This window comes from Coffea arabica, chromosome 7e (genome assembly GCF_036785885.1).
Source record: "Coffea arabica cultivar ET-39 chromosome 7e, Coffea Arabica ET-39 HiFi, whole genome shotgun sequence".
NCBI lineage: Eukaryota > Viridiplantae > Streptophyta > Magnoliopsida > Gentianales > Rubiaceae > Coffea > Coffea arabica.
In genome coordinates, this window is record NC_092323.1 from 1,391,773 (window position 1) to 1,409,783 (window position 18,011).

General features: G+C 37.8%; 2 protein-coding genes across 3 annotated transcripts; one reads left to right on the forward strand and one right to left on the reverse strand.

Moving 5' to 3' along the window:
• The first annotated feature begins 2,792 nt into the window (after window positions 1-2,792).
• Window positions 2,793-4,364, forward strand: LOC113723027 (uncharacterized). The gene is made up of 3 exons (XM_027246295.2): window positions 2,793-3,163; window positions 3,447-3,716; window positions 4,174-4,364. Exons 1-3 carry the CDS (start codon window positions 2,935-2,937, stop codon window positions 4,227-4,229), a joined length of 555 nt encoding a protein of 184 aa, XP_027102096.1. The 5' UTR covers window positions 2,793-2,934; the 3' UTR covers window positions 4,230-4,364.
• On the reverse strand, window positions 4,340-14,854 carry LOC113723026 (acetyl-coenzyme A synthetase, chloroplastic/glyoxysomal). Of its 2 annotated transcripts, none has more exons than XM_027246293.2 (18): window positions 14,196-14,854; window positions 13,782-13,925; window positions 13,469-13,624; window positions 13,243-13,365; window positions 12,951-13,119; window positions 11,681-11,763; window positions 11,172-11,273; window positions 10,987-11,075; window positions 10,784-10,874; window positions 9,153-9,266; window positions 8,381-8,457; window positions 8,200-8,278; window positions 8,036-8,104; window positions 6,271-6,446; window positions 6,058-6,114; window positions 5,778-5,868; window positions 5,589-5,687; window positions 4,340-4,823 (listed from the first exon to the last, which is right to left on the reverse strand). In XM_027246293.2, the coding sequence occupies exons 1-18, from the start codon at window positions 14,748-14,750 to the stop codon at window positions 4,638-4,640; spliced, it is 2,460 nt and encodes an 819-aa protein (XP_027102094.1). In that variant the 5' UTR covers window positions 14,751-14,854; the 3' UTR covers window positions 4,340-4,637. The 2 variants fall into 2 exon arrangements, with proteins under 2 accessions (XP_027102094.1, XP_027102095.1); XM_027246294.2 differs by having other exon boundaries at window positions 13,782-14,019; window positions 14,196-14,783.
• Between the last annotated feature and the right edge of the window lie 3,157 nt (window positions 14,855-18,011).

Below are 18,011 nucleotides of genomic sequence, written 5' to 3' on the forward strand. Positions count from 1 at the left end.
TTTCGTGCCGTATAAAGCTTATTTGGATCTGCCTCTTCTTCATTCCGGATTTCCCAGCAAATTCTTGACTCCTCGAACACTGGATTTCAAATCTCCCAGGAGTACATTTGCTACTGTTTGATAAAGCTTATGTTTTCCCTTTTATCCTTTTCTAATATAAATGAAACAAAATAAATATTTGGCTTGTTGCCATAGATAAAAGAAAACGAGTATATTTAATTGGACAACATAACGTAATTTATTATGTGAGAAATCCTAATTATGCGAGACATAGTCTGGTGCATTAGGTTTTTGAAAGGGATAGAAGATGGTAGACATGAACATCAAATTCAAATAATTTTTGTTTTTTATAATTGTTTATTTTATATTGCTAAAAAATTGTAAAATAGTTATATTTGTTAATATTTATTTTAATGCACTTATATTTAATTTATTATAAATTATTTTACTTTTATTTTGTTTCTCTTCATTTCTATAACTATATATTAGGATTGTCAATTGAATGAGACCAAAACAGCTAGAATATTGTTCGATCAGCCAAAAAAAGTTAACACCGAGCCTCATATATCGTTGGGCCAGATTAAACTTTGGTCTCAAATAAGATCTAATTAAATTGTGAGCTGAGTTTAGATTTAATAAGACTTAGCTCAATTGATACTTGAGCCAAATAATCAAGTATATAGTTTTATTTATAATGATGTATATTATTTTTTAATTAGATGTATTATTACACACATAATAATTTATATATAGTGATGAAATGAAGTAAATATTATATGCACATAATATATAATTCTGGATTATTGTGAGTTTAGTTCAAGGTTGAATTAAATGCGAAACCCCTAATTTCTTTGTGAGTTAAGTATGAACTTTATACATAGACTCGAATGATACCCCTACTATTTAAAAGAACAAAATAATCTAGAAGGATAGGGGTAAAATTTAAGAAACGGTGAGGGAGAAGAGGGGATTGAATTTCAAATTTTTAATTCATAAGTCTAAACTATCAATTTAAATAACTTTTTTATTATTATTTGTTTTAAAAGTGAGCAGTTTTCAATTTAGAACCTCTTATTTATAATTTTTTCTATCTTATCACCCAAACCACCTCCCTCAAGCTCAACAACTAGATTAAAGTCTCTTTGGTAAAACTAGAAATATTTGAACTACCATAAATAAACACATTAAAAGCTAGAAATATTTTTTACAAAATTTTGCAGCCCCATATTGGCTGTAAGCCCATTTTGAATAATGAGCCAAGATTGATCGCATGAACTTTGGGCGGGATAATTGCGATTGGTCAGTCAAGTTTTTTAATGAGGCTACGATTGGTCACTTTGAAGCCCAACTAACGAGCTCAAAGGATCGGTGCAGGCTCAAATGATTTTTTTTTTTTTTTGTCTGCAACGATAGATGTCCTATAACCTAAACTAGCATAATCTAGGGGAAAGGGGCAAGGGGAGATGGTCAACTAAGACCAGTCACATATTGTGGCAAATTTGAGGGAGGCAGGGGTTGAACCCCTGACCTCCAGCACCACCAAAGAGGGTGATGACCACTGGACCACATATTGTGGCTCAAATGATTGCCAGGTTGTTTTCGCTTGTTAAGTCCTATAGGATCTAGGGGCTAACTACAATTGAGATATTAGTGTGGTTATCAGATTATTGTATATTGTATATGATTTAACATATACATTAATATTATTTTGAATTTTGTTTAGGTATATTAAGTTTATAATTTTTTTTTGGTTTCTTCCCCTCATCCCTGATCCGTCCATACTCCCATACCTGGCAACCAAGTTCGAGCCCTGGTTTGTCAAGTGGGCCACAAAGCCCTTAGTCCCCTCCCTTAATCCCTCCTTACCCCTAAATCTAGCCGTCAATTTGAACCTGAATTTGCGAAATTGGCATGAGGCCCCTGATCCTCCTTCCCTATTTCCTCCCTACCCCCATATCTGACAGTTTGGTTCGAATCCTGGGCATAAAGCCCTTAATTAAGAGTCCAAATGAATATTTGTTATACTAAGTTAATATATATTTTTTATACTTTTTTTTTGGTAAGTTGGAAGGTTTGAACCCAAGAATTTCTAATTATTATCCCTCCCACCTTATATTGTATATGATTTAATATATGCTAATATAATCTTAAATTTTGTTTAGGAGTATTAAGTCTATACACACACATATATATATTGTTTCTTCCCCCCCACTCATAATTCCTTCCTACCCCCAAACTTAATATGTTAGCAAAGTTCGAACCTTGATTTGTCAGACAAAGCATGAAGCCCCCAATCCTCTTCCTTAATCCCTTTCTACCCCTAAATCCAGTAGTCAGGTTTGATTCATGTTTTGTCGGGAAGGGCATGAAGCCCCTGATTCCCATCCCCTAATCCTTCCCTAACCCCAACCTAATAGCCTAATTCAAACCCTTGTTTTCCAGACAGGACATGAAACTTGTAATTAATAGCTCCATCGGTTGTTTGTTATATTAAGTCTATATATATATATATATATATATATATATATATATTATACTTTTCTTTATCATGAATGGAAGAGTTTTTATCTAAAATTTCCTAAATACAACCATGTCGGCAAGTCATGTACATCAATTTTTGGGAAACCCAAAAGACCAATTGCACCGATTGTGCCAAAACAAAGTTCTGGGGAGGCCGTTATCTTAAAAAATGAAAAGAAATTGAATTGGATTAGACTTGTGCACGGCGTGGCCCAGTGGAACATTATACTACCACCCAAATATTAAATAGTTTCTCGCATCCATTTCTAATTACCCTCTTGTCCCAACTCCCAAAGATATTTTACCGCTGCTAATAGGCGATGACGTGAACCCCTAAGGTCAGCCGGAAGGGGAGCATTGGTTTTATAGTATCGAATCCGAATATTAAGACTAGGGTCATCTGGGTGGTCGGAGATGGAGCTAGCCTCTTATTCACCATTGAGGAGGGCTTCTCCTTCGGTGGTCTTCACCTCCACTAGAATCACTGGAAGACTGCCGGCCATAGGCAGCGGAAAAACTGTTTCTAACTGCCTCGGTCCCACTATCACAGGCAAAATTAATTGCCGCGTCACGCTTCGCCGCAGCACCGCTCTTTTAAATGGACTTCGCTCAAAAAAATTCAGATCATTTCGGTGCTTGTCCGGTAGGTGGTGAATTTAATCACTAATTAGAATGATTAGTTATAGTCTTTTCATCCCTGTTTATTTATTTATTTATTATTATTCAGTAGCAGTGCTGACTAATGATGAATCTAAACATCACAGTCTGGCACCAGTCGTTACATTTCTTAATACTCCCTGATTTATTAGTATTACTATCATTCTCCTGCGAATTCAGGTCGTTTCGTCAGTAGGGAGATATTTTTGGTACTCCAAGTCACTTGTTTGTCCATATTTTGATGCAGACTTTGATGTTTTTGTGTGCAGCTCTAACCCCTGAACTGAGGACGACCTTAGATAAGGTCGTCGCATCACAAAAAGTCCTTCTGTTCATGAAGGGAACCGCAGAATTTCCACAGTGTGGGTTTTCCAGCACCGTCGTACAGATGTTGAAGTCACTAAATGTTCCTTTTGAGACTATTGATGTTCTTGAGAATGAGATATTACGTCAGGGGTTGAAGGAGTATTCGAACTGGCCAACATTCCCTCAGCTCTACATTGATGGGGAATTCTTTGGTGGCTGCGATATTACAGTGGGTAAGCACAAAATCTTCCCATTTTACCAAATTATTATTGCTGCAATACAATACGTCCCCGCACATTGCTTGCTCTTTGTTTGTCCATTCCATCAGAGTTTTGTAAAGATTTGTCTCGGTTTTGGGTCTCAACTGTCTAGAACTTAATGCTTAAAACGCGAGAAAGTTTTGTAAAAGATTAGTCACGAATCAGGGTCTCAACAGTTTACTGATCACACGAGCTTGAGAAAGTTGGATTTGCCACGAATTAGGGACTTACAATTTTCTGATCGCACAAAAGTTGAATCGTTCCCTGTATATTGACTAGAAACTTGAATCGTTACACGTACATTGACTCGCGGAAAACATGTTACTAGATCTTCTCCTTTAGTTGTTAGAATAATAATATGTCTTAAATAAGTTTTTTCACTATCTGTTGCGACAGTAATGTCTTAATAAGTATTTTCTCAATTTGCTAGAGGCATACAAGAGCGGGCAGTTGCAGGAACTGTTGGAGAAGGCACTGTGCTCTTGATTACATCAAGTTCGGCGTGAAAAACTCTTGCTCTTGCTCCGTTCATTTTTCTGGTTTCCTTTTATGGAGATGGTCGGTGTATACTTTAATTTGTGACATAAATGTGACCATTTATGAAAATTTCCAATTTTATTATTTCAATTCCATAATTAGTTCCATGGCCTTGGTCTTTCACATTGAGTGCTTAATATGGCCATGCAGTATACAAATCTCGAAATATGTCCCGTTCCCTCCAACACCTTACCACTTTCAGGCAATAAAACTTGCTTCTACATTGGCTTTGCAAAGCAGAGCTCAAGACCGAGAAACAAAAAAAAAAAGATTGCAATAGGCGTAGTCTCTTGAATTGGCATGGGACTGAGCCAATCCTACCTTATAAGGTGAGATTTCTTTCCTGGTAACATGCAATCAGCAGTCAGCAAGTTTGATTAGCTGATCAACAACACTTGGATCTGCAAGCGTGCTTGTGTCCCCGAGCTCATCCAACTGCCTAGAAGCAATTTTCCTTAAGATTCTTCTCATTATCTTTCCACTTCTTGTCTTCGGAAGGCCAGGTGCCCAGTGTACTTTGTCGGGAGCTGCAAATGCTCCAATCTGATACATGACGTTAGGAGCTTACAATATTAACCACCTCATTTTCTAGCAAAATTCTACCTTGAGCTATTGCTTGTCGAAGGACATTGAATATCATAAACAATGGAAATTTTTGGGACAACTGCTACAAACTAAGAGCACAAGAGGCATTCATAAAATGGGATCCAAGAACACACGCAAAATAAATAAATAAATAATAAAAGAACCTCCTTTTCGCGTCAAACCATCTAAACTAAAGTCGCAATATAACCTCACAAGATGTGGCACAGAAACTAGGTTCCAAACGTACCTACAGTGAGGAATTGATATCAAGCTTCTAAAGCAATACAGATGCATTAGGACTATTGGATGCAAATTGGTCAAACCTATTACTTACATCATGCATGTTTCTGACTCTTACATCGGTTGTAGACATAATCGTACATTCTGAGATTCAAGTTTGTTTGACAACTTAACTTTATGACAAGCAAGACAAGTAGATAAATTCATATATCTGGGTTATGATATGGTATTTTACTGCCAGCCAAAAAAACAGGGCAGAAGGGAGATAACTAACAGGAAGCAAAACCTCTGCATTAGGGTAGAAAACTTACGACCAAGTCAAAAGTTATACTAATGTTGAGTGGCCAATCCAAAAGCTGAGCAAAGATAACTGTGCGTAAACATTACTACAAGCTACATTTACAATAACTTCTGAAAAAGCATATAGAACAAGAATATCACTTCTTCAAGATATGGACCACAATTTTTCTTCTTCTAACATACCTGGTTTCTCACTGTTAGTATAAGACTTCTACGCAGATCTTCACTGTATGGGATGCCTTCAACTAGTGTAACAAATGCATATATGCCCTGTCCTTTCACCTAAATGCATTCGAAGTCATTTAGCCACAGGAAAAACTAAGACATTTTGCATATCAAATACTCAGGAAACATGTCGAGAAGAACACATACCTCATGCTCAACACCAACTACAGCAGCTTCAGCACAATGCCGGTGTGAAACTAGAGCTGATTCCACTTCAGCAGTTCCAATACGATGGCCGCTATATGCATGACAAACAGGAAATCACAAGAATGCTCAACAGTGAAGAACCCAACAAATATGAATAAAAGCTTATTCTTGTCAACAGAAGCATGGCAGAGAGTGAATCAAATTTAGATGAACCTTGAAGTAGAAAAGGATGTGGTTTCTGGGAATTCAAACTGCAGTCAATGGAACTTGTAAAGATTACCTGACATTAATAACATCATCAACTCTTCCAGTGAGCCAGTAATAGCCATCCTTGTCCCTGAGGAATTCATTGTCCCTAATTATTTAGCGGTACTTGGAATTTTGTGCTTCCAGACATGAGGAAATTAAAATCCTAATACATAAATGACCTAAGAATTTATTATGCCATGAAAGATGTCTTAACATGGTAAGCGCACATAGAACAGTCAACTACCTGCTGCAGCCATCACCGCTAAAATAATAACCAGGAAATGTACTGAAGTATGTAGTTTCATATCTTTCGTGATCCCCATATAGAGTTCTAAATGCACCAGGCCACGAGCTTTTCACACACAAATACCCACTACATTCACCTTCAATTTCAGCACCTTTCTCATCTACTATGACAGGCTGTAACAAATCACAGGATCATATATCATGCCATTCCTTCCTCACTTTAAAAGAAAAGGAACACACAAGTAATGCACCAAATAAGCTTTAGCAGATAAAATGAGAATTCAGGTTCTAAGTTGAAGAAATTTTTAAGAATTATAAGATACAATTTTAGAAGAACAAAACAAGGAAGAGGAAAATGATTAAAAAAAAAGAGTAGAAATTGTAGGAATTCCACTTAGATTTCCTTGGGATTAACCAACCAAGGTAAGGCTGCTTTCAGTACTCAAAGAAAGCACAACACAAAATCCTAACCTCAGAAACCTCATTTCATTCCAATCTTTTTTATGCTGTTACAATGATAAGCCGGTTCACCTCATGGCATTATCTAGAATAATATACTTACTTCCAAGTAATTCCAGGCCCTTGTTTGTTTCAGATTTCCGCCTAGAGTTATTTCTCCCATTTAAAGTTTTAATGTCACACATGCAGGAAAACTTGACCCTGTCTAGGCTAGTGGGGATATTTATCCCATAATAAAGGTTGAGTTGGAGATGACTTGTTTGCCTATCTCTTAAACTTGGTGATAACTTGTTTTCTTTGTTTTAGTCCGTTCTTTGATCTTTATTTACAGCATAAAGCTGCAACTGGATGTGAATATGAATATCCAGTAGGAGAAGAATTTTAAATCACAAAGAGAGCACAAGCTTGCAAACTTCTAAACAAAGACACAGATGATTCATTTCAGTAGATTTTTTATGCTAGTGACAAGTGCATATCATTGTAACCACCCAATGTATTATTAAATTGGTTTTCCACAAAGCAATTCAAAACCAAACAATCACAAGATTCTCTCTTTACAAAGAACCTGAAAAGGAGCTAACTTGACTGAATGTGAAAGTCGAATTTGAGTGTTCTCAAAAAACATATACAAAAGCTGATTTTGACCTTTTGACTAACTTCACTTCCATTATATGCTGCATCAATGAAGTTTCGTGCTAATTCATTAACTTTTGCTATAACTCATTACTTTTTTATTAGGATTAAACTTCATTGATTTAAACTATATGTTACCCTGTTTAGCTAAATAACTGATTTAACAGAAAGAGACGAACAAAGAAGAGAACAACAGTAGGTAATCGCTCTTTAGATTTTGTCAGTAATTATCTTAAAGTCTTGAGGGAATTTTTCTCAATATAAAATAGTAGCCCTTAAAGGATCCAAAAGCAGCAATTCTCTCCTGATTCCAATTTTCAGCATTTTTGGGCCCAGAAAATCTAAAATCAGTTGTCAACATTAAACAGGTCCTGAAAAGTGAAATACTGAAATAGCAAGGAATTTCCAGAAATCTGTCATTTCTGGAATTCTCCAACCAGCCTTGTTTCCATATTTTATTCTGCATGCTAACAATGGCTAGACTTACAAAAGTTTCCACAGAACTTTTTTAAGTGTCGCTAGTGATTCAACTGGAAACCAGATAAAAAGGGGATATAATTATAGGCTGAGAAAAATCATTATTAACCTCCCTCTTTACATATGCTTGTAAGCCATAATCTTTCTTTTCTCTTTCCCCTTTGAGAAAGGGTGGCATAATTTATTGCAAGTACCTGAATTCCAAAAAAAGGAAATGTAGCAGAACCAGGTTTCTGAGGCCATGCTCCTGGCAAAGGAGTAATCTGAAACGTTACAACAGTGCTACATATTAGAAATATAATGGTTCCCCAAATAAGACAGGCACAGGCACTAAATACGAAACTATTGAGAAACATACCATAAAACCACCAGTCTCCGTTTGCCACCAAGTGTCAGAGATAGGGCACCTTGCCGCACCAACTACATTGAAAAACCACCTGGCCCAACAAAAGGATCATTAACAAATGCACGATAAACAGCTTTAGAAGTTTTGAAAAATTTGAAATAGGGTACAGCATTAAGTTTTGTAGAACAAAAACCTCCATGCACTTGGATTGATCGGCTCACCCACACTTCCAAGCACTCGCAATGATTTGCGTGAGTTACGGGTGACGTACTGTGCAAGTAGATGGAGGAGGAAAGAATAACCAAGATTACCATACATGTGAAAAAAGGGGAAAGGAGAAAAAAAATGGAATATCTCAAAAATGAAAAAGCTTTGCTTCAAATGCAATCTAGAGTGTTGCAGGAACACATCTAAAATAAGGCCATAACTATTTTAACATGATCTAAGGCAGCTACTAAATTTTTTCTCCTGTAGTGACTGTCTTCATAGAAAGGGTGTAGAAACACAAGATCAAACACTTGAGAAAGAGACTGTTACACCTTCAAGCTAACCTCACAGTTTCAATTGTGAAGCACGTACCTCACTGACAGCACAGCTATTTATGCTTGAAGAAGCACAAGACCAGAAATTTTTACTTAATACGCATCTTAGTGCACTTACAAATATTTCACATTTTCTCAACTTGACTGCAAATGATAGACAATAATGTCACCCTTTTTTTAGACAATAATGTCACCTCTATCTTCCCTGAATTGTCAAATCTTGCTTCTTTTTGTCTTTCCCACAACTCTCTTACAAATTTATCCAATCTAAAGAGAAAAAAGAAAATAGACACAAGCGCCTAGGCAGTACAAGGTGACTGATAATTTTCTTCCAATTACAAATTACATAATAATAAACTCAGAGCCATTCAAGATAATACGACTAGAAAACTTGGACAGGACAACATTTGATTGTATCCTTGCCTGATCGCCTTCACGCATTAGCGACCGCACCAAAGTGGGGGCAGTGTAGAATATTGACACCTTGTATTTATCAACAATATCCCAACACCGACCAGCATTTGGATAATTTGGAGCCTGCAAAAAATATATGATGTGTTATATGAATGCCTAGCACACTAACATTTTAGAAACTCTACAAATCTGAACAACTATACGTGCTATCATCTTAAATTTCATACATTCATTTATCAACTAATCAAACAGACTGACTAGGATGCTACCTAATATTCTTCAATTGCCTATTTTGTTGAGATAATGAAGCTCTTAATGATGCTCCCTAATTTGTTCAAATGGATCTGCATTTGTTTTTGCAAAATCCAGCAAACCTCCCAAACTAACAGCCGTGTTTCACATTGCCCTTTGAACAATTATTTGTGACAACCCCAGCCATAATTTCTTAATCCATACGCATAGCATCCCCAGCCATAATTTCTTAATCCATACGCATAGCATCCCCAGCCAACCCCGATGCCTCTGACCAAGATTTCACACATCTGATCACCTAAACCACATCTAGAGCAGCAGTCTCCACAAACATCCACCTTCCCACCAACCCCTCTCTTCTTCACACTAATACAATTTTTCCATCACATTCCCCACCACCAACCCAATACAGCCACCCAATCTCAACTCCTGCCACCAATTCTTCCATCTAAAACACAAGTTGACCCCAAAAGCGACTCTTTTGCTACCTTGCAGTTTGCTATCACTGGTCCTGTCCTGTTAACAACCTTTTAACACCCCCCACCCGACACTCACTTTCCCCTGTTCCCACCTTCCTTCACTGCCCAACTCCACCAGCCCATCCCAAATTCTACCACATCCCACTAGTTCATGGAAAATGAAATCTCTATCCTCACTAATTGTGAGCTCTCATCCCCACCAAATCAGAGCCCCACTCCCTTCCACCACCCTCACTTGCCCCTAAGCATTTTCTTAGGGCCCAAACCACTCATCACCTCAGCATATCCTTATCCCTCTTGCCCGCCACCAACAATCTCACTATCCCCATAGTCTTCCTTCCTCTCTCTCCCTGCCCTGCCTCCCTCCAGCTACCATGTCGGTCACAGCCACCACTAACCCTCCCACCATCTTAACATTTACATGCTCCATTACTGCTGTATACTTTTATGCATCTGTTTGTGGGTGTATGCACCATTGCTCCAGAACCAATACAGCCTTTGGGTGTTTTACTTTATGCTGGCTGTAAAATCAAATTAGGTATGACACACTGGGGAAAAGAGCTGACAATATCATGATAATCATATGCTCAACATTGCTTGGAATTGCATGACATTCTGCGCAGGTGTATGTGCATATAAACATGCAAATGTATACATTTTAGAGTGTGTGCAGGTGTAAATGTGTATCTGTACCTATAAGATGCACTGTGATACTAAGCATGTGAGTCAGTTTTGCGCACATGTAATTTTGGTGCTTTTCACCAGTATTCCTATTTCCCTTGCTATTTTAAATCATTTTGTTAATCCGGATGTCAAAGGACTAAAGGAGACTTTACCAATTTCACTGAGATGAGTTATCTGTTTTAGACTTTTACATTGGACTAGTCAAGTGTGTTTCTAAAAGGTTACCCCTTCATAAACCACAATAGTTGCTCCATTTAGCAGGGGTCCATATGTAACGTAGCTGTGCCCAGTAATCCAACCACAGTCAGCCGTACACCTAAATCAAAATTGCGGAGGGCCAAAGAAATGTGTCAGCAACTCTAATCCACTTCCAGTTTGCTAGGATTATAAGTATTCAAGAAAAGGACAACTTTTAAACTATGAAGTACCAGTATATATCAGATGGCTTGTAGTCAAATGCATATTTAAAAGTTGTTGCAGTGTATACCATGTAGCCTCCAGTTGTATGCAGGACCCCCTTGAGATTTGCAGAAAGTGTTTCTTAATAAATCAAAGAAGAGAAAAAGAAATGAAAGAGTCAATAGTTCAGCATATTCAGGATTAGTCCACATACCTTCGGCTTTCCAGTACTCCCGCTGGTATAGAGTAGGAAAAGCGGATCCTCCGCGTCAACCCATTCCACAGCACATGTAGTGGGATATTGAGGAACAACATCCTGGAAAATAACAAACAATATAGCATTTGAAATGAATGTAGAGAATACAAAATTCAGAATTTCAAAACCATGAAATGCTCCGGGATGTATTATAAAGGTGGGAGAAAGAAAATGGGGGACATAAATGCTGATCTCCCGACCTAGGAATCTCTTCCAAAGCAAGGGGTAGACAACAAAGTATTAAATTTTTCTGTAGTACTATATCAAAGATGGGTAACGGGTAACGGGTAACGGGTAACGGGTAACAGGCAACGGGTAACGTTAAACATAAATTCAATGTCCAATTTGCAGATGCAGCTACACTGTAAGCCTGTAATTAGTTGATAACTGATCACACAACGGTAACAACTTTCATGTTTCTGTGTACCAAATACTAGGTATTGCTTTTTTCGTTTTTTGCTCCTAACCTGCCACCATATATCTCTTCCCTCTTGCCACTTCGTAGCTTCTCTCTTCATGGCTGATTCATTTTCGTACGTCAAGCATATATCTGCAATAAGTAATATAACATGCTACATAAGAAAGGAAGCACTCTCAGCTTTGTTAAGTTGTCAAGCACCAGCCACTGAGCAAAGTCTCTGAGGAAGAGGAAATTACAATCAATGAAGAGAGAGAAAAATTCAGAAGTCAATCCTAGATCCTCCTAAATCAAATGTTCAACTTGTAATGTAAGAAGCATCCTGATTCAGAAAGCAACTTTAAGCAATTCCTATAACTACAAACATGCAATCAACAGTTCATGTCCAATATGTTTCCCATGGAATGAGTGTAATATCAATGACAGTTAAAAACACATAACAGGCTGGTGATAATGAGAAATTTACCCTTTTGAAAGTGAGCCCAGTTGTCATTTAGAAGAAACTTGCGTGGCATTATAATTAGTGCTCTGGTAATATCAGGTTTTGTTATGGAACCCCTGTTTTAGGAGTGCTTTAGAAAGACAGTTTTGGTAAAACACCATCTACATTAACACTCTAAAACACCAATAAAAATATACATTAAATAGGGAACCAGTGGCAGAGGAGGGTAATAGTTGTGAGAGGGAAAGGGGCGTTTAGGAAAAATGGTTGTTTTGTACAAACACCCACAATTTTTCTAAAACAACTACAGTAAGCTACAGCAAAGTTTTAGAAAAACACACACAAAACACACTATCCAAATGGACCCAACACTTGCCCATATAAGAGAGATAGTCATGGGAGTAATCAGAAAGGATCGATTACATTTTCTTCCTGGATGCTATGTTTTGGTTATTTATCAATAGATGAGACCGAACAGTTAACTGATTTATTATTCCAAAAGTTAGCAGTGCATCTCCAAGCATTAAGACAGTTTAACCCCACATAATTTAGTAAACTTGCAAGTTTAAGTGCTGTATTGACATGATTTTAAAAACACACTATTGTACCTACCAACAATCAGTGGCATCAAACAAATAATAGACTACAGGCAAATCATTCTTGTTCTTCAAGATAAATATTGTAATAAAAAATCAATAGACAGAGAGGAATTATGTCCTCCAGAACCCTCTCAACTCCATTACTTCAATCACAAATCCCCCCGCCCCCCCTCTTCCCAGGGAAGAGAACTTAAGCAAATAGAGGGAAAGAAGCTGCAAGCATAGTAACGAAGGCAGATGTTGCAATCATATCATAATGCAATAGCTCAGTTTCTGACCCAAAAGAATGCCATTTCGGGCAGATTCTGCAAGGGCAGCATCAACTATGTCCTTGAGATATATAACCTTGGAACCTCTCCTAACAGCATTGCAAGTTATAACAACCTTGGGTTTACAATCCATGATTCTCTGGGCAAGAGATTCAGCAGAGAACCCTGCAAATACCACCTAAAGTACCAAAGAGATGATTAAGAAATATTAGAATTGCAAATTTTTTTTTTTTTTAAATCTGCAAGGTGTATCATGTAGGTAAAGATAGGGAGCAAGCAAAGAAGTCTGGTTGCCTTGTACCGAGTGAACAGCACCAATGCGACTGCAGGCAAGCATAGCTATTGGTAGTTCCATAAGCATAGGCAAATAAATCACCACAGCATCTCCCTTGCGGACACCAACATCCTTCAAGTAATTTGCAAGCTATTGGCAGGAATAGTCAGGAAAGCATCGCATAGGTCAAGATCACAATAAATAAACAGAGTATTCAAGTCCTGAGAGAGAGAGAGAGAGGTTATATAGAGACCTGGCAAACTCTAGATAGCAGTTGGTTGTAGGTCAAGGTGCCATCAAAACCAGGTTCATTTCCTTCCCAGAAAATTGCGACTTTGTCCCCATCCCCAGAATCTATGATCCTATCCAAAGAGTTGTAGCATATGTTGGTCATACCACCTTTGAACCACTGTATTGAGCGGGCACAAACGCAGGCAGATAAAGATAAAACGGTAAGGAGATGAATGGGGAATAAAAGAAAAAGAAATGCACGAGCAACGAGGTGGGAGGGCGCAAGAGTGCTACTGGTAGTACATAAAAGAAGAGAGGATAAAAATGGGATAGACCTCGATCTCGACATTTCCTTTACGAATGTCAAGATTCTGGGAGTAAACCAGCGGGCCCCATCTCTCTTTCCAATAAAACTCCGAGGCGATGTCTGACCAAAATCCGGCTGGATCTTCAATTGACCTTGTATACATCTCCAAGTACTTGGATGATAAATTGCAAAGTAATAGAAAGACAAAAACAAAGAAGTGAGAAAAAAAATCAGAATTCCAGAGTAATGGGAGGGAAAGTCCATGCCTGTACAAAACAATTTAGCATTCAGAAGAAAGAAAATGCACAGCAGCAAAATAAAAGCGGAAAAAGGGGTGGGGTGGGGAAGGAATGGAAAAGGATCAATTAATGGTTGTGAGAATGGAATGTAGGATTAAAACATTAGGGCGGGACAGAGATGGCAAAGAGTTGTTTCTTATTACCTTCTGGGGTGAGGGAACGTGAGCCTGCTTGGAGAAGGCCTCGTTGGGGAAAACCAAATCATCCTCCTCGGAAGCGAGCGACTCGCCCAGAATAACGGCGTTCAATCTGGATATGCGGCCTGCGCCGGAGGGCAGGATGCTCATGGACTCCACGTGGCGCAGGTGATTCGAAGTCTTCAAGCATTTCGTAGGACTACTAGAGGATTGGAGATCGTCTTCCATTGCCCTCCTCCTGTATGCCGCCCAGGTCGTGCCACAACAGAAGGCGCAGCAGCAGCAGCTTCTGACCGGGTGGTGGTTGCGGTGGCGGCAGAATTGGCACTCAAAGCTGGAGGAAGATGAGGAGGAGGGATAATTTAGGGGGTTCCTTGAGTTGACCAGCGAGTAGTTGGACTTTGAACTGCGGAAGATCGGGAAGGAGGGTTGGCCACCTGCCAATCTATTACGGGTAATTGATCTACTCCGGATATTGTTGATTATAGTATTAGTGGGAGCAGTGTAATAATTACTGCTATTAGCTGTACTAGTGGCATCGTTCAAACAAGAGAGGGCCATCCTCCCCCCGTCCCTCCCTGCCGCCCTTTTCTTGCCGTTGACTTGAAAATCTTGCCCAGACTACAAATAAGTGCACTGCAACCGTTACAGCCTCTGTCTACGCATGTGTATAAGTTTATATTTGTTCCTTTGTACAGGCGGAGGCGGACATACAGAGGTGTCCAACCCTTTTGACTCTTAAGTACCCGTTAATCAATATAATTTTACTGCGGTCTACTGGTTTAGTTTACTTTACTTAAATATTTAGTGACAGTTTAGGCACGAGTCTAGGGGTGCAAACGAACCGAACTCGAGTCGAGTTTTGGCTAATCGAGCCGAGCTCGAGTTAATTTTGTGAAGCTCGAATTCGAGCTCGAGCTCGACGAACTCAAAATATCAAGCTCGAACTCGAGTCAAATTCGAGTCGAGCTCGAGCTCGAACTCGAGTTTAAAAAATAAAAAAAAAAAATTATTATTATTTTATTTTTTAAAAAAAATAATAATAAAATAATAATTTTTTTAATAATAATAATAAAATATTAGGGATATATATGTAATTTTACTATTAAAATAAAAAATAAAAAATATATATAATTGAGCCAACGAGTTTAATGTTTTTGAACTCGATCTCGAGCTCGAGATCGACTTAATTAGCTCGAGCTCGACTAGAGCTCGATATTGACGAGCTCGAGTCGAGCTCGTATTCGAGCCGCGAGCGGCTCCATTCGCAAAACACCCCTAGGCACGACGGACGGCAAGCAAGTTTAACGCTGTTGATGATTTTTTGTTGGTGCCGTTCCATTTCACTCCCCCATGCCCAATTCTTAATTTCTTATAATCCAATGACTTTTGCCTTGCTTTTAAATTCACCAATTTATTTTTTTTTTGTTTTCAAATAAAAGATAACTAGTAATTAAGGCATATTCTATGTGTTTGCAAATAATAAAAATACATTTATTCATAAATGCTTTTTCATAGACATTGGTTTTATACTATCAAAATGAGTTTGGTTTTGTTCTCAATTGATTTTGGAAATCTGATATTAGCTTTTGAATATTTTGTTGTGCTCTCAACTGATTTTAAAAAATTGATTTTAGATTTTTTGGACCCAAAAGAGTTGAAAATCAAAAGTAGATCTCAATATGCTTTTGGATTCTAATTCTGGCTTACTTTTTTTATGTAGACAAAATCATCATTTAAATTTTAACATAATTATTAAATTAACTACATATTAGATAACTTTTTACGGTCTCTTCATTTTCTCATTTCACTCCCACATTTATATATGTGTCCCTTGTTTATCTCATCCATCATTTAATTTTCATATGAAAAGTAACTAATTACATCAAACAAAAATTCATTTATGTAGCATATAAAGGTAACTTAGTCATCTTTTTTTTTTTTTCAAAATCAGTTTTTAACTTTTTTTTTTTAGAACACCTATGCGTTTATTAAAAAAGCTTTTTAAATAGTAAACAATAATGCATGAATCATTCTGAAAATTTGATATTTAAGAATCAGAATCAGTCGGGAACAAAGCCTTTGTTTAAAAATTTAATGATAATTAAAATGTATTTCCTACAATTATGAATTGTTATGGATATAATTTCAAAATCATGACACTAAAAATAAAGGAGAAGATTATATTTTTATAAGACTAAATCATTTTATCCTTTATTTTAAGCGTAAAAAGAAGTAGATTAAAAAATAATGTACCACCTTAAACCCTCGTAAGGTTTATATATAAAAGAAGTAGGATTATTTCTCTTTGTAATAGAAAGAGATTATTCACAAGTTTTGCATTGAGGCTTGGATTGCTCTCATGAGCATATCCCTCTAATTTTTCTTTTCTCCCAAGTTTCCTTCCTCTTCCCCTTTTCCATTCCTTTCCGAATTCTGTAAATCGTTGAGCATAGTTCATTAATGGAAATTCGGGTAATTTTGTTGAATTGATTGTTGTTTAAAAGATGAAATAGTTAATATGGTCAAAATGGTTAATCTTACAACCCTGGTTGATGCTATAGAAGCAGCAAAACTACCAGGAAAAGAACCTAAAAGCCATGCAAAAGATTCGCAAGACAACTACTACTATTCCTTATGGCCAAAAGACTCTTTCCAAACCACCAAATAATTTTAAGTGGATCCCATCCAGCTCTAAAACCATAGATAACCCCTCCCCAAAAGCGTCAAAAAACCTCACCAACACACAGGCCCAATATAGAAGATTACCCCTGCTGAGCTTACTTATAGGAGAGAGAAAGGGCTATGTTTCAAGTGTGCTAAACCATACACTCTGGGCCATATGTGTAAACAATCCCATTTGCATTATATAATCTCAGAGGAAGGAGAAAAGGAAGCAGAAAATGAGGAGAAAAGGGATGAAGACTCAGAAGTTTACTGCGATAGTGTGTGTGTTGAGCTGGTAAATGAACAGATGGAGGTCGCAGGAGGAAATGATCATAAAACTATCAGGATGAAGGGGAACATCAAAGGAAGAAGGATCATAGCACTGATTGACAATGGCAGTACCCACTGTTTTCTGGATAAACAAGTGCCTAGGAACTTGGGGTTAAACACTGGTGGGAAACATTGACTGTTAATGTGGCCAATGGAGAGAAACTGCAGTCTAAAGGCTTGGTCAAACCAGTGACATGGAAGATGCAAGGGCATGAATTCCAGCACCAGTCCAATACCTTGAAGTTGGGTGGTTATGATTTAGTGTTAGGAGTAGACTCGTTGGCAAGGTATAGTCCTATGGAATTTGTTTTGAAGAAGCTAAGCATGAAGTTCTATAAGGGAAAACAACCAATAGAATTGACTGGAGAAAGCAATGAGGTGCAGTTAAAACTTATCAGGAGAAGCAGGATACGAAAGTGGTTCAGAAAACAAGCTTATGGAATTGTTGCACAGGTACAGGTGGTGGAAGAGGAGGAGAAAAGCTAGGAGGAATTGATTCCCGAAATGGAGAAGGTATTAGAAGAATTCAAGGATGTATTTGAGGAACCATAGGGTCTGCCACCTATGAGGAGCCATCATCACTCCATTACACTCAAGGAAGGAGCTAAACCCTTCCAGATAAGGCAGGCCTTATAGATGTCCTTATGTGTAGAAAGCAGAAATCGAGAAGTTAGTAAAAGAAATGCTGCATAATGGAATCATCCAACTCAGTAGCAGCCCTTTTGCCTCTCCAGTACTACTGGTCAAGGTGAAAGATAGGTTATGGAGGTTCTGTGTTGACTATAGGCAACTGAATGAGCTGACAGTAAATGCACAAGGCTAAAA

Bases quoted from the DNA above. Each gene is read 5' to 3' on its own strand.
- LOC113723027 (XM_027246295.2), top strand. From the start codon at position 2,935: ATGGAGCTAGCCTCTTATTCACCATTGAGGAGGGCTTCTCCTTCGGTG. The intron at 3,164-3,446 runs GTAGGTGGTGAA...TTTTGTGTGCAG, and splicing joins ATCATTTCGGTGCTTGTCCG to CTCTAACCCCTGAACTGAGG. The intron at 3,717-4,173 runs GTAAGCACAAAA...TCAATTTGCTAG, and splicing joins TGGCTGCGATATTACAGTGG to AGGCATACAAGAGCGGGCAG.
- LOC113723026 (XM_027246293.2), bottom strand. From the start codon at position 14,750: ATGGCCCTCTCTTGTTTGAACGATGCCACTAGTACAGCTAATAGCAGT. The intron at 11,764-12,950 runs GTCAGAAACTGA...TACTTATTGCAG, and splicing joins CCGAAATGGCATTCTTTTGG to ATATATGCTTGACGTACGAA. The intron at 10,875-10,986 runs GTACTTCATAGT...ATTTTGATTTAG, and splicing joins AAGCCATCTGATATATACTG to GTGTACGGCTGACTGTGGTT.